Here is a 20,726-nt window from a genome sequence, read left to right on the forward strand (position 1 = left end):
AACACTCTTAACAAAAATGTTCAAAACTCTGATCTTTTATCTGTTAATGTTGACAGAAAAAAACCTGAAATGAAAAAACAAAAAATGTTGGACAAATATGAACGGATCTCTCCAGATGTGAGACTTCAGAAATTTTTCATTTCAGAAATGCCTTGGTTTTTTTTGTTGTTGTTGTTTTATTTGGTTTTTGTTTTTTGAGAGAGTTTCACTATGTAGTGCAAGCTGGGCATGGTGGAGCACACCTGTAATCCCAGCACTCGGGAGGCTGAGGCAGGAGGATCATTACAAATTTGAGACCAGCCTGGGCTACAAAGTGAGCTCAAGGCCAGCCTGAACTGCACAGTGAGACCCTGTCTCAAAAAAACAAACAAACAAAAACCCCACAAAAACAAACAAAAAATTATGTAGTGCAGGTTGGCTTTGAACTCGGGAGTGATCCTCCTGCCTCAGCCTCCCCAGTCCTGGGATGACAGGTCTGCGCCACCATGCCTGGTGTTGTATCTACATCCTTTTTGGTTTTTTCCTTTCTTCTGTTCAGTATCGTTGTTCTGGGGTGCCAGGGGTCTCAGACAGTGGTTGTGTGGAAGGCAGGCCGATGTCTTCCAGCATCTCGGGGCAGGGCAGTGCTTTGCACTCCCTGGTGAAACCCGTGAGCGCTGCATTGGGTCAGCTGGGGGATCTTCGAGCGAGCCTGGTGTCCCGGCCCCCACTCCGGCCAGGCTCGTCCCACACCACCGGGTGCCTTCCCGTGTTCTCCACACCAAGGCAGGTTGAGGGAAGCCCTCCCGGCCGCGCTGTGCGCTCCCGGTTCCCCGAAGCGCTGAGCAAGTCCTGGATGCTTGGGGGCCTGGAGGACCCGCGCTGGGCACCCATGCCTGGGCCCTGCAAGGACCGACGCAGCGACCGGGAAGTCAGGGTGGAGCGCACTCAGAAACTAAAACTAGAGTCCGCTCAGTCCAGCTGTTCCCCTCCTGGGGATTTCCCGGAAGAATTAAGGTCACACACGACGGCCACCCACGCACCCCCGTGTTCACAGCAGCTAGACTCCTAACAGCACGCCTGCCTGTCCCCCGCATTTGAGCCGGAAGGGAAAAGGAGGTGCTTATACAGCGGGGGACTACTCTGTCGTAAGGAAGGGTGTAATAAGCACACGGCTTCTCGCAGAGAACCCCAAAATAAATCACCAAGCTTTCTCCCATCGAATAGGGAGCATAACCGTCCATCACATATAGAAACTGATTCCTTTTCTATTGTCTCCTGGTAAGGTTTTTTTTCCAACCCAGCCAGCGAGCCACAAACATCCCCAGGAAGGTGGAGAGCACACAGTCCCCCGAGGGTATGAGCAGCTGGGCACGACCTGTCAATAATGGGGATCCAAGAAACATGCAAAGAGCAGGGCCCAAAGCCCTCGAACTGGGACCAAACAGGGAACCCTAGCTTCCACCTCCCTTGAGAAATCAAGCAGGTTTTTGACAGGATGGCCTGGACCTGGTGTCAGCCTGACAAGATACAAAAGACAGCTGCCGTTAAGCTCTTGGTCACCGTGCTCTTTAACAGAGGTCCTCTCTCACCCTGTTCAGTACACTTCTACTTTTAACTGACACATAATTGCTCTCCAGAGCATTTTTCCCTACCCTTTTAAAATATAGAACCTCACAAAAAATTAAAACTTGGAAATAATATTTATTTAACAAAACATATGGTAAATGTCACATACAAAAATGGGACACATTGGCCGGGCGCGGTGGTGCACACCTGTAATCCCAGCACTCGGGAGGCTGAGGCAGGAGGATTGTTGTGAGTTCGAGATCAGCCTGGGTTACAAAGTGAGCTCAAGGCCAGCCTGAACTGCACAGCGAGAACCTGTCTCAAAAAGACAAAAAAAGGAAAAGAAAATAGGACACATGATACATTTTGGGTTGGAGGAATTAAATCACTTTCTACATCCAGTCACCATTTTCAGTTTTTTAATTTTTAGAAAAGTTGTAAGTTTTTATTAAAATGCAAACAAACCCAATCCAACCAAGGTTTCAAGATGGTTAAAGTTTCCTTCACTTCCAAGGCAAAAGGATAAATCTTCAGTGACATTTTGTATCTTTCTTCAAGTTACAATGTCACATTTCTATGAAAATAAGAACTTACTGTAAATTGCCCCCAATGAGGAAAAATGTTGTTTTCTTCAAGGATCCTGGCATCATTTACCCTAAAGACGCTGCCTTGTGCTGTTTTCAGTCACCCTAACAACGGCACCGACATAGGGCAGGTATGTGTGACGGTCTTCTGATTCACCTCTGAACCATAACAGCGGTTGTTAAATCTCCCTGAGATGCTCATAATACCTGTGTCTTAAGCGCTTCGGAAGCAATCTGCTATAGCTAAGTCCAAAAACCTTCTGATATGAGCTTGTTACCATGGCACAGTCTCCCACCCTTAGGAAATCAGAATTTACCAGTATGAGCCCAGAGCTTCAACACAATTACACCTTACTATTTACACAATGTGTAACCAGGTATCTACAAAACAAACCTGACCCCAACTTCCAGCTTCCAACCTAACACAACGGATCAGCTGAACAAACTTCACATCCTACAGACCCCTGCACGGCATCTGAGTCCTAATGCTGCCCCCTGGATGCACTCCTCTGCACTGACCTTGTCTACCCTTTCAACCTGGAAGCTGTCCTACAGTCTCAACCTGCTCATGTATGTAACAGTAAAGAAGTCATACAAAACACATGGAGTTTTTAATATTAGTCAACAAATAAAAAAGTAGGCTTCAATAAATATAACAGGAAAATTATAAAAATTGGATAAATTCCTGAATGTTTACAAATAGGCCATTTATAAAGAACTGCTATTTTACCCATAACTTTTCGTATTTCTACAACAGTAACTGAACAGTAAGCCTAAAGTGAAATTCCTCACACCAAAGGCCTAAACGCATACGTTGCACGACCACTTTACATACCTATAATGTGATAAGTGAGCTTGCTTCTTGCTGGTTAGTTTGTCTATTCGAGGTTGGATCGATGACAATGCTACTCTCACAGGATAATGTATATTTAAGTTATTTCTGTGCTTTGTTTTAAGAACACTGAAAGTAGAGAAACCTGTCTCACACAGGCATGTTGAAGGGAGTAAAAGAAGAGATTTTAAAGCAATCTCAGCAAGTTCAGGATACTCATTTTTAACTTTTATCCAAAATGAAGCAAAGGATGCTGTATTTTCAAATTTTATTTTCAGCCTTTCATCAGAAGCTAGCTCCAACAACTTATCTGCAGGGCTACAGTTAAATTCAAATTATCTTTTGATGACAGAAATGGGTTTTGGATCCACAGATTTCCTACACGTGGATCTTCTTTTGATGGAAAATAAAATTCAAGACATTCTAACAAGTTTGTAAGATGTTCACTGACAACTTTCCACAGATGTGCACTATCAAGACGATCGGCTTCACTAACGATTGCTGTTAAATTGTGGAACGTGTCACAACAATCTTCAGAAACTGTTTTTCCAACTTTCTAACTTTTGTTTTTGTCCTTCAATCTCGTCTGCCACTGAAAAACATGTTGCATTTTTTCCTTGCACAGAAGCATTAAGGTCATGAAAAATACTAAAGATATCAGACAAATAAGCATGTCTGGATATCCAATTCACATTTTTAAAAAGTTGAGACCAAACAGGTTTCTTGCCTTGCAAAAATGCTAAAAGATCATTTCGTATTTCAAACACTCTTGACAGAACTTTTCCCCGAGACAACCACCGCATCTCAGAATGTCGTAACACTTGCTTATGATCAGCTTCCATATTATCACATAATAAAGAGAACAATCCTGAATTGACTGCATTAGATTTTATATAATTTACAATTTTTACCACCTCAGTAAGCATACTATACAGTTCAGCTGGTATTTTTTTCATAGCAAGACTGTCATGATGGATGAAGCAATGTGTTACTTTACATTCCGGCACAAGTTCCTTAATCTGGCTGACCACTTTGGACTGTTTTCCAGTCACTGAAGCTGTACCATCAAAACACACTCCTACACAAAATTTAAATTCCAAGCCACACCTGTCAACATAGTTCTCCACAGCTTCATACAGTTCTGAACTAGTTGTGTTTGTAGGCAAAGCTGAGAAAAAAATTCTTCCTTTAAGTCATCATCATGTTCAAACCTCATATAGACTAAAAGAATTATCATGTTGGCAGTATCTCTGCACACATGAAGCCACAATGAGAAATACTCTGCCAGCTCTATCTCCTCTACGAGCTGCTCTTCCATGTCATTAGCCAGCTCTTGAATGCGCCGAGCTACGGTGTCATTGGAAAGTGGTACTTGCTCTACTTTCTTTGCTGCAGATTCACCCACCATTTCCAAGCAAACTTCTTTGATGCCGTCTTTCACAAGTGTCTCAGCAATTGTGTTTTGGACTTGGCAACTGGGAGCGCAACTTTATATGAAGTCCTCAGAGCACTAATGTTTATATGGGAAGCATTGAATACCTTCTTTGGTTGACTTTTTAACTCACTACTCTTTCTCTCAAAGAATTCTTTTGGTTGTGAACTTATTTCTTTATGTTTTGAATATAAATGCCGCTTAACAAAAGCGCCTGCCTGGCAAGTGCAAGGTCGTGAGTTCGGTTCCCGGTACCGGAGAAAAACAAACAAACAAAAAAAATGCCGCTTAAGCTTTGATGGTTTCATTGCTTCATTAGCCAATATAGCTCCACAAATAATACACTGTGGCTTTAGCACTTCACCATCAATTATAGCTACAAAACCAAACTCAATACACAAAGCATCATATTTCTGAGTAAAACTCGTATGAACTCTTTTGACTCTTCCTTCTCCAAGATGACTTCTATTGTTGCCATTTATTTTATTACTACTGCTATATTCCAAGGTGTGTCTTTTCTTGACAAGAAAGTCCAGTGAAGTTTGTTTCGCCATCTGCAAATCAGGATTAAAATTAACAATATAAACTTACCTACCTTTATTAATTTTAAAACAATAAATTCAAAACTAGGCTTGATTAAAAATAAAAGATGATCTTAAACCAAGTTATAAAATAAATAAATGCTTACATTTTTGAGTCTGATGTACAGTGGTACCAATTTGGTTCACAAGCAGAAACGTTTGGTAAAATTCTGTTTCTGTCTGCAAACTCTGCATCTGGCAATGAACGCAATCACAGCCATTTTTCCCACACAAACATGAAACACGGCCCTCTTTTCCAGAATCACGCAGTGAATGAAGTTCATGAACTGAGGTACCACTGTACTTTAAGTTCAGGTGATGACCTAAAGGTACAACAGCACACATTACAGTGTGATCTGAATTGTGTGACTAGTGCACCCCCACAAGGGCCTCACCTTGAGTGGTTAGCAACACCTAAACTGCTCTACCTTCAGTAAGATGAAGCCATTAATCGTGCCTGGATGTTACAGCAAGGTCAAGTTATAATAAATGTTTCTAGACTTTTTTCTATACTTTCAGCTTTTATGCTTCTCTCATGAACTGGTAAAAAATAATGTGCAAACCATTACAATCAAAAGTTTGCAGATCACACTTTGGATATTAACAGCCTTAAGTGTAACTTTCATATTTCAAAACCTCAGCTCTACCTCAGAGAGCCCGATTAAGCCTGTGGAGGCCTCATCTCATGTTCTCCACTCGTACCTCACAACTAGACTCTGCAATCCAAACCCCCATCTTCTGACAAATTTGTCATCCCTCACCCCTCCTAAGTATTTCTTTACTTGACTTGGTATGTCCTTCACTCTCCACCCAAACTCACATCCAAATGATACAAGGTAACCTTAAACTCATGTTACCAAATTCATTCTTCTGTAGAAACCCATCATACATACCATTTTATCCTCAATATTAGATTTCTCCTTCCCCCCAAGAAATGCCTAACAAGAGACACTGTTCGTCTCCCCTAAACAATAAACAAAGTAGCATTCAAGGTTGTAACTTCAAACTTGATGAAAAGATGGGAGTCATGCTTTTCTTTAGGGAAAATACATTCCAGGTGACCAAAATGTGCCTTTTCCTTCTTTCTTTTTGAGATAGGGTTTCGCTATGCAGCTCAGGCTTGCCTCAAACTCATGGCAATCCTCCTACCTCCACCTCCCGAGTGCTGGGATTGCAGGTGTGCACCACCACACCCGGCCAAGTGTGCTTTTGGGTAACTTATCAAGTAATTCTTACCCATCAAGATACAGCAAAGTGCAATCAAACTTTTCCCATTTTCATCGGAGGAGAAACTCGAACTCTTACCCAGTCTCCTATTGTGTCCGGTGAAAATGGTGTCTCTGATGGCTTTCGCATTTTGCACGGTTGAACAGGCAATCCGCTCTGAATCTCGTTTTGTTTTCATCACACTGGTCTCGTAACGAAGACCACCAGTTATTTGGTGACCATGGGCTGTAGCCTCCCGGTGAGGTGACACCCCATGGAGTGCATGGACATTTCCAAGACATGATACGCAACTACTAGCACCTATGGACTCTTTCACAAACGACACAAGATACAAATCTAAGCCTGCTTTCTGGAGGGGGACTTTCAGCCCCTTTAGTAGTGACAGAAAGACTGTCTTCAGAATCACTACTGTCTGTTCCAGTCTCAATATTTTCCTTACACTGGGCTTTTGGAGTATTTTCTAGCTCTTTGTTGATCCAGTCTAACGCATCTTCGCTGTGCAATCCAGCAATGAGCTCCTCAGTTAACTGAGAGTGAGCTAGGTCTAACTCACCTTCAGAGCTAAATGCATCTTCACACATAGCGTGCTGCATGCCTCTATGATAGGGCTGGTGGTGGGTCATCTGAATGAACCACAGAAATTCAGCCCAGTGTGCTGAATTGTTCATCTGCATTCAGGAGAAGATCTTCTTTTGGATTTCCTCAGTTTCTTCAGTAGAACTTTGGCTTTCGCAAGCCTGAGGCTTCCTACTGACCATTTTTAATTCTGGCCAAAAACTACTGAATTCTCTGATGATCTGGCTTGAAAATTCTTTCCCATTGTTGGATTGTAAAATACTGGGAGCTCTGATAACTGCAAAAGTATCTAAAAGAGCATGTGCAACTACCTTCCTTAGGCCTCTTAGATTTTAGTAACCTCAAAAAACTTAACTTTGTATGAAGGTCTTGATAATACATAATAAATTTATACTCCCCATCAGGATTCAATCGCATGTCTATGAGATCTACCTGGCATCTGGAGTTTATTTCCTTAACTGGCTTTGATGTTAGAACTCTCTCGAGTTTTGAGTTTTTCTGCTGGTACGGTTTACAGAGTGTCAGATACAGCACGATAACTTCTTTTGTAATATTCTTGTATTTAGCTTGTAATTCTTCTTCCATGTGAGTACGTCCACGATGTCCAATGCTGAGGTGTGTATCATGCAGAATGTCAAATAAGTCTTCACTGTGTAAATAGTATCATACTTTATCTGTTTCTCCATGTATAGCCTCAATCAGCTTCTCATTTCCTTGTGCAAGGATCACATCAAATCTAATCAAGCGACGGCAGTCAACTGACTCCTTTTTTGCCTTAGCTTTAGCCTCTTTTACTTCTCTTATCAACTGACAGTACTCTGCTTTAGAAAACATCTTAGTATTATTACTTTTGTTTTCCAATAATACTGCTAAGCTTTTGAAGAACTTGTCTCTCACGTTTTCTGGTTCAATTTCTGCTTCATTAGTATCCAAGGTACTAAGGTTATCATCACCCATGCTTTGAGACATCATGGAAAGCCACAAAAATGACCCTAAAATATAAAAGAAAAAAGCAAGTAGAATATTTGGAATGTGTTTGTGTGTCTGTATGTATATGTGTGCGCATGAGTATGCATGTGCATTTCCTGTGTAGCCAACAGAGTGTGGGATGAAAACAGGGATTACAGACACACAAAAGGGAAAAGGAACTTCGGTTAGGGAGCCCATCTTGGTGGAATGAAGGGAGGATAAAAACTCCAACCAGGAACAAAACAGTTCTGATACAGTAAGATAGACAGCTTGAATGTGGCTTTCCAGAAAAGTTTCAAGATTAGCCTTAAGGAAAGCACTGTTTCAATGTAAAGCAGGATGCAAATTAATGCTTGCATTTATTTACTACATAACATTATTTTGGGTAGAGAACCTTCAGGAATATAGTAATGGATTTTTTTAAATCTGTAGACTATAACCACATTACCTACTTTACACTGTCAGGTTGTCTGGTATATAGTATCAATATTTTAGGCTCAAGTTTCTACGTAATAAGTTTATATTGGCTCGGTTTGGGGCCTGTAAAACTATAAACCCAAAAATCTCTGATCTAGTAAAGCATATTAGAAGAAATGTTTAGAATAGTCCCAGTAACACAAACATTTATCTTGACTAATACCTCAAACTTGGCTTACTAAGTCTGAAGAAAGCTGTTTTGAAAACAGTAAGAATAATTTGGCATTAGTATATTACATCCAGACAGTTATAACTGTCTCTCAGGTTAACACTGTATAAACGTAAATACCAGTATGCATACCAAATATTTAGCTAGTTAATTTAAATCATTCTTAAATGTTCATAATTACCCAGATTATTTTAAATCAATATATTACTGTGTGTTTTGGCCTCATCTAATCTCAATTGCTCCAAAAGACTTCCTATGGCATAAAACTTAAGCTCATAGTGAGTTCCAGAAAAACATGATCTATTCATAACCCAGATTAGCACTACAGCACTTTCTTCTTTAACTGCCTCACTGGTAGACCTAACAAGATTGTAAGTTTCTAACAAACAGGGATCACCTAGTTCTGCAGTATCTTTCCATCTATGTAACATACTTTTGCATTTTGACTACATTCAAAATGTGCTTCATAAAAATTGGTTGACTAACTTTATCATGAAATGAGAATACTCATGGTGAGTGCCATTTCACAACGCGATTGAAAATATCATCACGGTATTTCTTTCCATGCTGATCCCTTTTGTGCTATGATGTGGAACCATGTGCAGAAAAGGAAGGTAAACAAGAATAAATCTGGGGAGGAAATGCAGGTCAACATAAATCAGGAGAATGTGAGCTCAAGAAATTAGAATTATTGGTGAGTCAGATGCACAGGAAGACAGACCTGCTAGGGCTGCAGGAAAAAGGCAACTTCTCCATCATGCTTCAGGTCTTTTATGAAAATACACCTGCTCTAGACCTAGGCCAGCCCTCCTCTATACACACCCTTCACAGATCTTAGAACATGAACAGATGTACACTTCAGAAATTGCTTTATTCAGTAACATTTCTAATTAGTACTTCCCAGTCCTACATAACCACCATGTGATAAAAGGCTCCCACGGTCAAGGCTCAATATTCACACACTGAAGTGTCTCTTTTTTATCCACAGGTACTAATTAACTCCACTGCAAAGGACCCACAGAACATCCTGTTTGACTATTTTTGACATTACTGCATGAGAGCCTAACTGATCTCCATTAGTAAGATTGTATCACACTGGTTAACTTTTCCTTCAACTACATTCAGTGGAAGCTGAAATGGACTACACCTTCCCTCCTCTAAATCTTCTCCTCTTTCCCAGGACTAAATTATCCTCACCATTATCTTGAAGAGAGTGTGGTTCTGGAGAGTCACATTCCATTCTTCCTTCTGCAGGTTGGAGTTCCATACTCATGGACTCTTTTGCAGAAACTAGTGGGGTCATTTCTTCCACAGGAATTTCTTGCTCCTAAGTATCCTATGGAATCTGGACAAATGAGTACATTTGATAATCAGTACAAATAATTACTGTAAAACCCACAGCTGAGCCTCAAAACATTCTTGCACCAACACACAACATAAGGAGGTTAAAAAAAAATAAAGTCTTCACTGAATTCTTAAGGGCAATGCAAGATAAACTAAAAAACTAAAAAGAGAAATGAAATAGAAGAGAAATTAATAAAGCTAGAGCTATACACAGAAACTGACTGGTTCTAATGGACAGGAGCTGGTCCCTGTAGCTTCTGATTAGGGTATAAACTATGTCCTACACTGTGCTGACAGAAATCTGCTACAGTGTCATGAGTTGAAAGTAAGTACTTCAGAGCAGAAGCAAGTTATCTAATAGTGGCTAAAGAGCTATTTCACACAGGAAAGAACACGATAGTTCCTCTAAACCAAATGTGGAAAACATCAGTATTATGGATGGGCAAAAAAGCCATCTAGACTGAAAACTGTGTTGGACGGAAAACAGTATGTGCTCCTTATACCAATTATGTAGAACACGGTTTACAGTTAGAATTCCCCAGTTGTCTCCAAAATATATTTTATATAGTTTATAGTTTATAGCTTTTTAAATCCCTTCAGATCCGATGAACATTTATTCAACATTTTCACTTATTTTTCCTTGGCCTCTTTTAATCAGGTGTTTCTTACTCTGACATTCAATTTTGCAGTCAAGGCCAGCTGTGTTACAGAACGCTTCACATTGGGATTTGTCTCAGCGTTTCTTTACAGAGCGATTCCGGTTAGACATTTCTGCAAGAACACTGCAGTCAGGTTGCTTACCGTGTCACGTCCCAGAGCGTACCCCAGCAGGCTGTCTCACTGCTGGTTAAGGCAGTAACCGTAAGACTAGGCATTTTAAAAGAATATCTGTCCCCCCGAGGCACAGTGGCACCTGCCTGGAATCTCTGAGGGGCTGAGGCAAAAAGATGGCAAATGAGCTCCATCTGGGCAACCTACCAAGATCCTGTCTCAAAATAAAAAACTTAGAAAGGACTGGGATACAACTAAGTGCAAGGGCCCTTGATCCATCCTCCTGTATCCACCTTTTACAGAAATAAACTATTCAAGGCCCATGTTGTATCTTCTCTGAATCAGACATGATTTCAATGGTTTTTCCAAGAAGCAGTGATTCATTTTACAGAGCAAAGTTTTACGTAACAAAAGGTCAGGCATATGCAGGCTCATCCTCCCTGGGGTGTCATCGCCTCTAGGCCCTTTCGTGACTAGGGTTGGTACATACATTTCTGAAATGTCACCAATTTAATTTAGTGTTAACCTTATAGGGGTTTCCTTGACTTTCCACATTCCATATTGGTATCTCCTGTCATAATGAAAAACAATTAAAAACAATGTATTTATTTGATTCACTTGCTTTGGCCTAAATACAGAATTGCTTGAAATATTACGTTACTGTGTGCTGTGGGACACTCCCAAAGTATACCTGCTAAATAAAATTCAATGTAGATTTACTTATGTCCACAAATAGCATTCCACTAAGAGTATATATTCAGAATACTGTGTTCAAGCCAACTGAACTTTTCTGTTTGTTAATAGTTTGACATACAGTTGGGTTCGTTTGTGTCTGTTTAACCATTTTGTACTTAATATACTCTAAACACTTACATATACCAAAAAATCGAAGTATCTTTTCAGAGAAGCCTTTGCCACAGTCCTAAATCCTCTGAATTCAATTTAAGCTTCACTGTGTTTACTTTCGTGAAAATATGTAGAAATGTTTTATATACACATATATGCATGCATGTTTGCATAAGAATGTTTACAAATTAAAGTATGCATGTTTATTTCTTCATATTATATATACTAGTTCACATTTTTTTCATTTCATATAAAAATAGTAGCTAAAAGCCATTTCACACCAGTTCATAGATATCATCCCTATTCTTTTTTTGCCTACATAGGATGCTGTACTTGGTGCATTAGTGTTGGTTATTCAATCATTCATGTGGGTGAGTGTTTAGGTTGTTTGCAATCATTTGCATTTACAAATAATTGCAACAAGAATTATTTCTACCTTATTTCTACTCGTAGACATGTATCTTCAAGTTCATTCCCAGAAGTGTTCTTGCTAGGTCAAAAGGTAAGTGTCTGCTAGGGTTCTTAGTCAATGACAAGATGCGTTTTATAAGGTTGAACCATTCTGTACACCCACCACCAACATACTGAAGGGCTTGTTTCCTGTCAGGCCAACAGGCTGTGCTGTCAAGCTTTGGATTTTTCTTCAATCCGGCAGTCGATAAATGGTACCTGAAATGTACTGAATTGCACTGTAGTTTTGATTTGCTTTTATCATGACTGGAGCTGAGCATCTTGGTATGGATTTAAAAACCTTTTTAAGAATGTTCAACGCTCAGATCAAATTTGTTTTCCTCCCCCAGTACTGGGGATTCAACCTAGGTTATTTCTGGTAAGATGAGGTTGTATTCCTGATGTATTTTGCAAATAATTTCATCAATACATTGGCTTTGCCTGTAGGCTTTTGCGTGTCCATATTTAAATTTTTTACATAGAATTTAATCATCTTTCTTGATATGGCTTTTTGTACTTTCTATTGCTTGACTGATGTGCCATGTGTCACTACCAGTTTTATTTAAAAAGGCTTTTTGGCATCTTAGTATCTAGGTAAGACCATTTCCCTGTTCTTTAGTTATTTTTCCTAGCAATTCTTTAATTTACAAACCCGAATGAGGTTCGTGGGTTTTAACAATTTTCTTCTGTAACTAAGCAGTTAGTTGTATTTCCTAAGATAGTGGGTAGAAATTAACTTTCCATTACCTTTATGCTTTGTGCGCACTGGCGATCTCACTGCGGTATTATCTACTCCAGGAGCCCTATCAGAACTGATTTCGGTGAGCAGGCTGCCCATTTCTCAGCTTTCCTGGGTTCTGCTGACTTTTTACTTGTAAGTAGCATGTTATTTCTCTTGGACTTTTGCTGCAATGATTATATGGCTAAGTAAGGAAGACAGTGATTAGCAGATGAAAGGAGCTACAAGTTTTTCGGCAATAACATACGAAGGACCGTCAGGTGTGGTGCACATGCCTGTAACCCCAGCACTCAGGAGGCTGAGGCAGGAGTACTACCATGAGTTTGAGCCCAGCCTGGGCTACATAGTGAGTTTAAGACCAGCATGGACTACACAATGAGACCCTGTCTCAGAAAACTGAAAAAAAAAAAATTATTACCACTAACTGAAAAGTACTGTTATTTAAATATTCAATATGAATAAATTTCTATCCTCAATGAAAAACACTTCTGTTAGAACTTGAACTGAGACCAACTGATTAGTGAGTTAGAGAATGCTTAAAAGAAATGTATCTTTAATATAAAACCACGTTTACCTCCAAATTATCCACTGTCGCTATTTGTTACAATGGTATTTGATTAGATTTTAATCCTTGGGAAATCCAAACAACCTATTCAATTCTCTACTGTATTCCTTATTTCAGTATGTATGTAAATTTACTAGGTCTCTGTAAAATCAGGCCTGGAAGTGCAACTGTCACACCATCTGTTATTGATGCCAACCCTAGAAATGAGTCAGTATCCAACAGCAGAGCCTTAGAGTAATCCAAGAAGGTAACAGAAGTTCTGCATGTACCTATGTAGAATTTCCATTTGTGTAACACTGGATTTGCATAGTCAACTTATAACATCCCCCCAAAACAATATGAACCTATAACTTCCATGATGAAGTCTGAAGCCTTAAGGCCCCACCTCCCCACAAACTGTATCACACTGTTTATACTACTCTAACTTTGGAGAGTTTTCACTGACTTACAGAACCTCTAACCACTTCTACTTCAGGATCTTTGTTAGTCATTTAAGCATTCCATCATTGTGAGATGTAGTGGGTATGTCATGAAAATAAGTATCCAATAGCAAATAAGCTCCTAAAGCACCCTTAAAGCCAGGCATAGTGATGCATGCCTATAATCTCAACACTTGGAAGGCTGAGGCAGAATTCTCATGAGTTCAAGGCCAGACTGGGTCACACAGTGAGTTCAAACCCAGTCCAAAGTATACAGCAAGACCCTGCTCAGAAAAAATAAATCAAATAAAAATTATTTAATTAAAATTTTTAAAATAAAAAATAAAGCAGCCTGAAGAGGATAACAGCCTCTAGGATTAATCATACCTCCATGATTAATTCTAATATTGTAAGCAACAGTTCTTCAAAAAACTACAATCTCCCTGAGAACAGAAACGTACTGAACTGCACCAGTTCAGTACACCACAGTGAAAACAGGCTTGGACTGTTCAACTGGGGGCCGAGTACGAAGCCAGCTTCCAGCAGAGTGTGGCAGCTTTCCCACAAAAGCAGCTACTACCCTGACATCTACCAGCATAGATTCATTCGCCTTTAGAATTTTACATAAACAGAACCATGGGATAGCTATTCACATTTGTCTGGCTTCTTTGGTTAAATTAGGCTTGTAAAAGTTCATCCCCATTGCTGTAATAACTGTTCAAACATCTTCATTATTGTATTCACTTGCATAAATATGCAATATATTCACCTGTCCCACAGTTTTTATTTTTTCATCCTGGGAATTGAACCCAGGACCTTACCCATGCTAATCACCTGTTCTACCACTGAACTACACCTCCAGGCCTCATTCTACTCTTAATAGGTATTGAATTGTTTAGAGTTTTTGGCAGTTATGATAAGGGTGCTGTGAATATTGTTTTTAATGTGTCTTTACAGGTTTCTATTGATGTATACCTTGTAGCAGGTTTGCTGAATCATTGAGTTAAACACGGCAGATACTTCCAATATGGTCATAAAAATTTACTCCAATAGTACATAATCATTCCAGCAGCTCAACATCCTAAAACTTACCCATGTTTCAACTTTTAAAACACTGGTTAAAATAAAATGGTACCACATACTCTCAATTTGCATTTTCTGATTACTAGTAAGTTTTATAATTTTATTGATCAATTAGTTACTCGTTTTTCTTAAAGTAGGTATTCAAGTCCTCTGTTGATTTTTCCATTGGAGTACTTTTTTTCTTACTGACCTACAGTACTTTACATATTCACATGAGAGTTTGTCTAGATCTGGTACAGGAAAAAGTAAGTCTATTAAACCATATTGCTTGGAAATTATATTTTCTGCAGTTAGGATTTTCAATGCCAAACAGTGACAAATTATGCAATAGGAAGCAATTATAGCAATTCAAAACAAGGTAACCCTAGCAGAGCATGGTGGTGCATGCCTGTAATCCCAGCACTTGTGAGGCTGAGGCAGGAGGATCGTTGCCAAGTTCAAGACCAGCCTGGGCTACAAAGTGAGCTCAAGGCCAGCCTGAACTGCAAAGCGAGACCCTGTCCCAAAAAGATGAAACAAACCAAAAAAATAAACCAAAAAAAAGCAAAGGCAACTCCCCCCCACACACACACACATAGTGGTTCTATAAAAGAAGCTGCCATGATATGAGTCAATTATAATGCAGAAATAAGTTTTTAGCCATGTGTTAAAAATGTTATTTATTGTTCAACTAAATTATACGTATAAACATGAAATTGGACACAACTCAAATTACCACAAAATACTATTGATCTGTATATCCTGATATATTTAAGCTACCTAAAGTTTATCATTTCCCCATTTATATACACTGAAAATATTAAATAATCAACGGTGTGTAGTGGTGCATGCCTGTAATCTCAGCATGTACAAGGCTGAAGCTGGAGAATCACCGCCAAGTTCAAGGACAGCCTGGCCTATATAGAGAATCCAAGGCCAACCTGAACTACACAGTGAGGCCCTGTCTCAGAAAAACAAAACAAAACAAATAAATAATCAAATGTTACACTGTACTTCTGTATTTGACAATAAAATGTCCTTTCTGTTTGTGATAGTAGGGCTGGGACCCAGTTCCTGAACTCACAAAACTAGCCACTACTTGACAGCACTTCCACAATATTTTCAGTTTTCCCAAGGTCTTCATATCTTAAGGCAGTGATGAAGAACCTTTTAGAGATTGAGTACCCAAATTGCAACCCAAAACCCACTTATTTATTACAAAGGGCCAACATCGCAATTATGCTTGAATACTGCATTTTTAGGTTAGAAAAAACAACTCATGTATTAAAAGAAAAACACAGTAATAGAGCTTTCAAAGATACAAATTTTTTTTATTGAAAAGTAGGAATTTGCATTTGGTGTGCTTTTGCACAGTTAATGTGATCTTTGCTGTTGTATGCATGCTGATAATTTGTCAAACCTTGGCTCATATTTTGTTAGTTTGAGAGCAACATATGCAGCACTCAGGTCATCTGTTAGTCTGTTTCTTCTATCAGATTTAATAAAATTCAAAGCTGAAAACAGCTGCTCACAAGCATGAGATGATCCAAACAAAGTAAGAAAAGCAATCCCAAGTGCTTTCATTGACTTAAAATTATCTGGCAGCGAATTCCACACTTTAAGGATTTCATTTTCAGAACTACCGACTGTGCTGTCCTTTGTCCTCCCTTCACACTCTGTCTTCTCTATCTCCTCAAGTGTTGCACGCAAGTCACAGAATTTGTTTTTCCAGATAGAGCTTTCTTGAAATTCCAATAGTTCCATTTCCAGATTTCCACAATCTAACCAGTATAAGCAGGAAAGATCAAGTTCTTCAAATATGGCTTTATCTGGAGAAGTAAGAAAACACAAGGTTGTCTCCATCTTGCGGAACTGTAAAAATCTGTTACTAAAATTCTCCTTTGCAGCTGCTACAATGCTAGAAAATTCCTTGTAGATTTCCTCATAGTTTACAGGATTCTCTGTAAACGTACAATTTTCTAAATGCATTTTTAGACTTGGAAAATATTTTAGCTGCCCATTTTCTAAGTCTCTTTCAAAAACCTGTAGTTTTCTCTCAAACGTTTTGATATCACAAAACATCCTCTCTGCTGTTTTCCCTACACTTTGTAGTTTTTTGTTCAGTATATTGAAGTGTAGTATAAAATCTGTAAAAAACATGAGGTTATTAAGCCAGGCCATATCAGTGAGCTGTGGATATTCCTGCCCTTTTTCATTCATAAACAGCCTAATATCATCCAAGCAGGCTACAAATTTCTCCAGGACTCGTCCTCTGCTCAGCCACCAGACATTACTGTACACAAGTAAAGCATTATACTGTGCCTGAACCTCAGCAAGAAGCACTTGAAACTGTTCAAAATTAAGAGCATGAGCCATGATGTAATTCACCATTTTGCTGACATCTTTGAGGATATCGTCGAATTTTTTGCTGCTTTCCCTGGCACAGAGAGCTTCATGATGTATAATACAATGAAACTGAATGACTGGGTGTTTTGTTTTTTGAGCAAAGAATTGTATGAAACCAGATGTTGCCCCCACCATATAAGGTGCCCCATCACTAGTAATTGAAACCACTTTTTCTGGTCTTATGTCTTGTGACAAAAAAGCCTCCATCACAGCATTGTAGATGTCTACCCCTTGTGTTCTTCCAGGCAAAGACACCAGCTTCACCAGCTCTTCTCTCATGATGTCACCAACAGCATAACGCAAAATTACAGCTAGGCTTACATGGTTATTTATGTCTGTGCTTTCACCCAAGCACACGGAGTAGCAGGCTGCCTTTTGTAAGTCAGTGGTGAGCTGCTGACTAACATCACTTGCCATGCGAAGCACCCGGTCTTTAACAGTATTTCTGCTAAGGGGCATCTCAGAGATGCGTTGTATAATTTTGTCCTTATTTGGGAAATCATGAAAAAGGGAATCACTCCCAGACAACATAGCCATTTTGATAAAATCCCCATCAGAGAGGGGCTTACCATGTTTTACTATGCTCAGTGAAATTTGAAAGCTGGCAGCTGTCAGATGATTTGTTTTAGAAAGATAGTTGCAAAAACTAAGATACTGGAAATGGTACTTCCTCAATTTTCCTTCAAGAAATTCTTTCCTTTCAGTTTCACCAAGTTCGGCAACACTTCTGTGGTTGGTGTCAAAGTGCCGTCTGACACTTGATGTGCGACACACAACACTTTTACTACACAGAATACATAACGCTTTCCCACTGCGTTCAATCACCCCGAATGACTCTGTCCAGGCCTCTTGGAATGATCTTCCACTATCTGGTTTCAGTTTTGCTTTTTTTGCTGTAGTCACTTTTTGGTGTTCAAGACTTGGACTCTACAAAAACACAAAATTAAAAAAAAAAAAAAAAATGAAGCACCCAACACAAATCTATCCCTATGCCAAAAACAGCTAACACTAGCAGTGAACACTGAAGAACTGGCCATTCCCCGAATCAACAATCTATGGCAGTGAATCTCAGCTGCAGTTCCTCTTGCATTTGCTGACCACCAGCACAGAAGGGCAATGCTTCACTGACTACCAGCTTTTGGCCTGCCTGGAAAAAGGGATCTGAGTGCATTTCCTACCCTGTGGGGCTTCTGCTGGAATCACAGTCAATTCAACCAAATATATATAAATAAATCCTTGCTCTTGTTTTCATAAATTCTTAACAAACAACTCAACATGATGCTGCAGATTCAAATGTCAGAAGGATACCACAACATTGAAAGACTCTCGCCAGGTGTGGTGGTACACACCTATAATCCCAGCACTGGGGAAGCTGAGGCAGGAGGATCACAGGGAGTTGAGGCCAGCCTGGGATACATAACTGAGTTTAAGGGCAGCCTGCTCTACACAGTGAGACCTTGTCTCAAAAAAAAAAAAAAAAAAAAAAAAGACTCTCAGTCTCTTAATTAGAACACATCTTTGCTAAATCTTAGATATTAAATTTTGATTTTTCATAAGAAAATTCAAAGCTAAAATCTTCTGTTAATAAAAACAGATTTATTAAAACTCACAGTAAGGCCGGGGATATAGCTCAGCAGCACAAGTGCCCACCTGGCAAGCACAAGATACTGAGTTTGATTCCCAGTACCAAAAAACAAAACTAAACACACAGGCAGTCCAAGCAAATGTATATACACCTTGACAGTGCACTGACCAGCCACGTGAAAGCTAAAACAAGCTGTGCCTAATGAGCCATGGCTCACTACTTCACCACATGGTGTCACTAGTCCTTTTAGAGAATGGACATGGCCCGTACACGCACCGTTACCTGATGCTCAGCTGCAGGCATGCTAGGGCGACGTGCCTTGAGAGCCAACCACTGCACCACATATGGAATAGGTTCATCACCACCGTCTTAGGGTTTCTCTTTAATTCTGAGAAAGGACACACTAGATTGCATCTTCTTTGGTATTAAAAACCCACACACTTAATAAATGTTCCACTTCTTGTTTCTGCATGCCTTGTTCCAACGGAGTTGGTAGCAGCTGTTCCTGTTAGATAACTTTCTTTTACTTTCCCAGCACTGCTTCTAGTTGTATGTAACACTGACTTCTTCATGATGGGTGTACAACCACAGGTTCTCTCAATTCTTTCCAAACACTTTACAATTTAAAGCTTTGCTTCAACTGTCAAAGCTCATCTTCTTTCACACTCTATCAGAAATGTTACTACCAGCATGACTCCATGGCACTGTGGACCCCTCACCTTGCTCATTTCCTGGAATACAGAAGTGCTTAGCAAAAAATGCACGAAGATGGGTTTGTGTGCAATTAACCACTTTCAAGACAGTGTGTGGCCAAGACAGCCAAACAGAAGGTGTGGGGGGATAAGGGGCACGATGTAGGATATTATGTCTTTATGGTTTGCTTCAATATTCATCTACAATTAATCAGATACTTGGAACTCAGTTGTTCTTACTTGGTGACCTCAAACAACTTGCTAGAAAAAACTAACATACAAGCCAGGAAAATTTCAGCATTAGTTTGACCTCATTTCGAAGATTCTGCATTCCACAAACTTGTGTTTTAACCAGTAAAACTGCAAACATAAAAGTTCATCTTCAAAGAGACCAGAGAAATATACAGGTAATATCATCCCTGAAATATGTCTAGCAGTATCCACGGTATTCTAAAACTACTATCACAGAAGGCAGTATTACTCTGTTGACTTTGGTATAATGAAGAAGACTTAACATTCTTCTGAATAGAATACTGTACTCATAACACTTCACATACCAACAATTCTAGGTATTCTTAGTGACACGGCCTACCATATAATCAACCAGATCTTTTCTGACACTGCCACTGAATTTCTCCCCGCTCCCCTTCTGTCCCCTCTCTCTTTGCAGTACTGGAAATGGAACCCAAGGTCTCCCACTTGCTAGACAGCTGCTCTGCCACTGAGCCACAACCTCAACCCTTTTTCTTTTTTGACACAAGGTTTCTCTAAATTGCTCAGGCTGGCCTCAAACTTGTGACCCCTCTGGCTCAGTCTTCCTACAGAAATGGGGCACCATACCTGCCTCTAAGCTACTTCCGTGTTTCTCTCTTCTAGAAGATGTTTCTCGTATTCTTACGCTGACTTATTTTCATGTATGGTAAAAGTAGTGCCTATCGTAACAGGAGATACACAGAATAGTAATTATTTTATACATTTACCTAACACATTTCTTGAATCTTACAATCATTAAATAAAATCTCTACTATAAAAATAGAGCAAGGTTTCCTATTTGGTTAAGTCATCTCATTTGGAACAGTTATCACACAAAAGCTGTTATAAGCGAAAGCCTATTCACCGATGAAATGACGAACAGGTACTCAAACCCAACGCTGGAGCGACCAGGGCGACGCTGATCCACCCCCCCAGCCTCATCCTGGAGCTGCGCGTTCAAAGTCTCTCCAGGGGACGGCACCTCCGCGTCTCACCCGCTGCCCAGGCTCGTCCAGCTCCCTCTCCAAGTCCTCCAGCAGCGCCACCGCCTCCTCCCCGCTCCGCGGGTGCTGCGCGCGCACCCGGGCCCGCAGCTCCCCGGGCAGGGCGGCCAGGAACTGCTCCAGCACCAGCAGCTCCAGCATCTGCTCCTTGCTGTGGGTCTCGGGCCGCAGCCACTGGCGGCAGAGCTCGCGGAGC

At 40.0% G+C, this 20,726-nt stretch overlaps 1 protein-coding gene across 1 annotated transcript; it reads right to left on the reverse strand.

Moving 5' to 3' along the window:
- Positions 1-15,897: 15,897 nt before the first annotated feature.
- Positions 15,898-20,720, reverse strand: LOC102014543. The gene is made up of 3 exons (XM_013521793.1): positions 20,522-20,720; positions 17,567-17,924; positions 15,898-16,420 (listed from the first exon to the last, which is right to left on the reverse strand). The coding sequence occupies exons 1-3, from the start codon at positions 20,669-20,671 to the stop codon at positions 15,966-15,968; spliced, it is 963 nt and encodes a 320-aa protein (XP_013377247.1). The 5' UTR covers positions 20,672-20,720; the 3' UTR covers positions 15,898-15,965.
- Between the last annotated feature and the right edge of the window lie 6 nt (positions 20,721-20,726).

This window comes from Chinchilla lanigera, unplaced genomic scaffold (genome assembly GCF_000276665.1).
Source record: "Chinchilla lanigera isolate Chin_1 unplaced genomic scaffold, ChiLan1.0 scaffold00064, whole genome shotgun sequence".
In the NCBI taxonomy this organism is placed as follows: Eukaryota; Metazoa; Chordata; class Mammalia; order Rodentia; family Chinchillidae; genus Chinchilla; species Chinchilla lanigera.

Bases quoted from the DNA above. Each gene is read 5' to 3' on its own strand.
- LOC102014543 (XM_013521793.1), bottom strand. From the start codon at position 20,671: ATGCTGGAGCTGCTGGTGCTGGAGCAGTTCCTGGCCGCCCTGCCCGGG. The intron at 17,925-20,521 runs GTGAGACGCGGA...GTGTTTTTGTAG, and splicing joins TGGACGAGCCTGGGCAGCGG to AGTCCAAGTCTTGAACACCA. The intron at 16,421-17,566 runs GTAAGCCCCTCT...TTACTTCTCCAG, and splicing joins ACTGAGCATAGTAAAACATG to ATAAAGCCATATTTGAAGAA.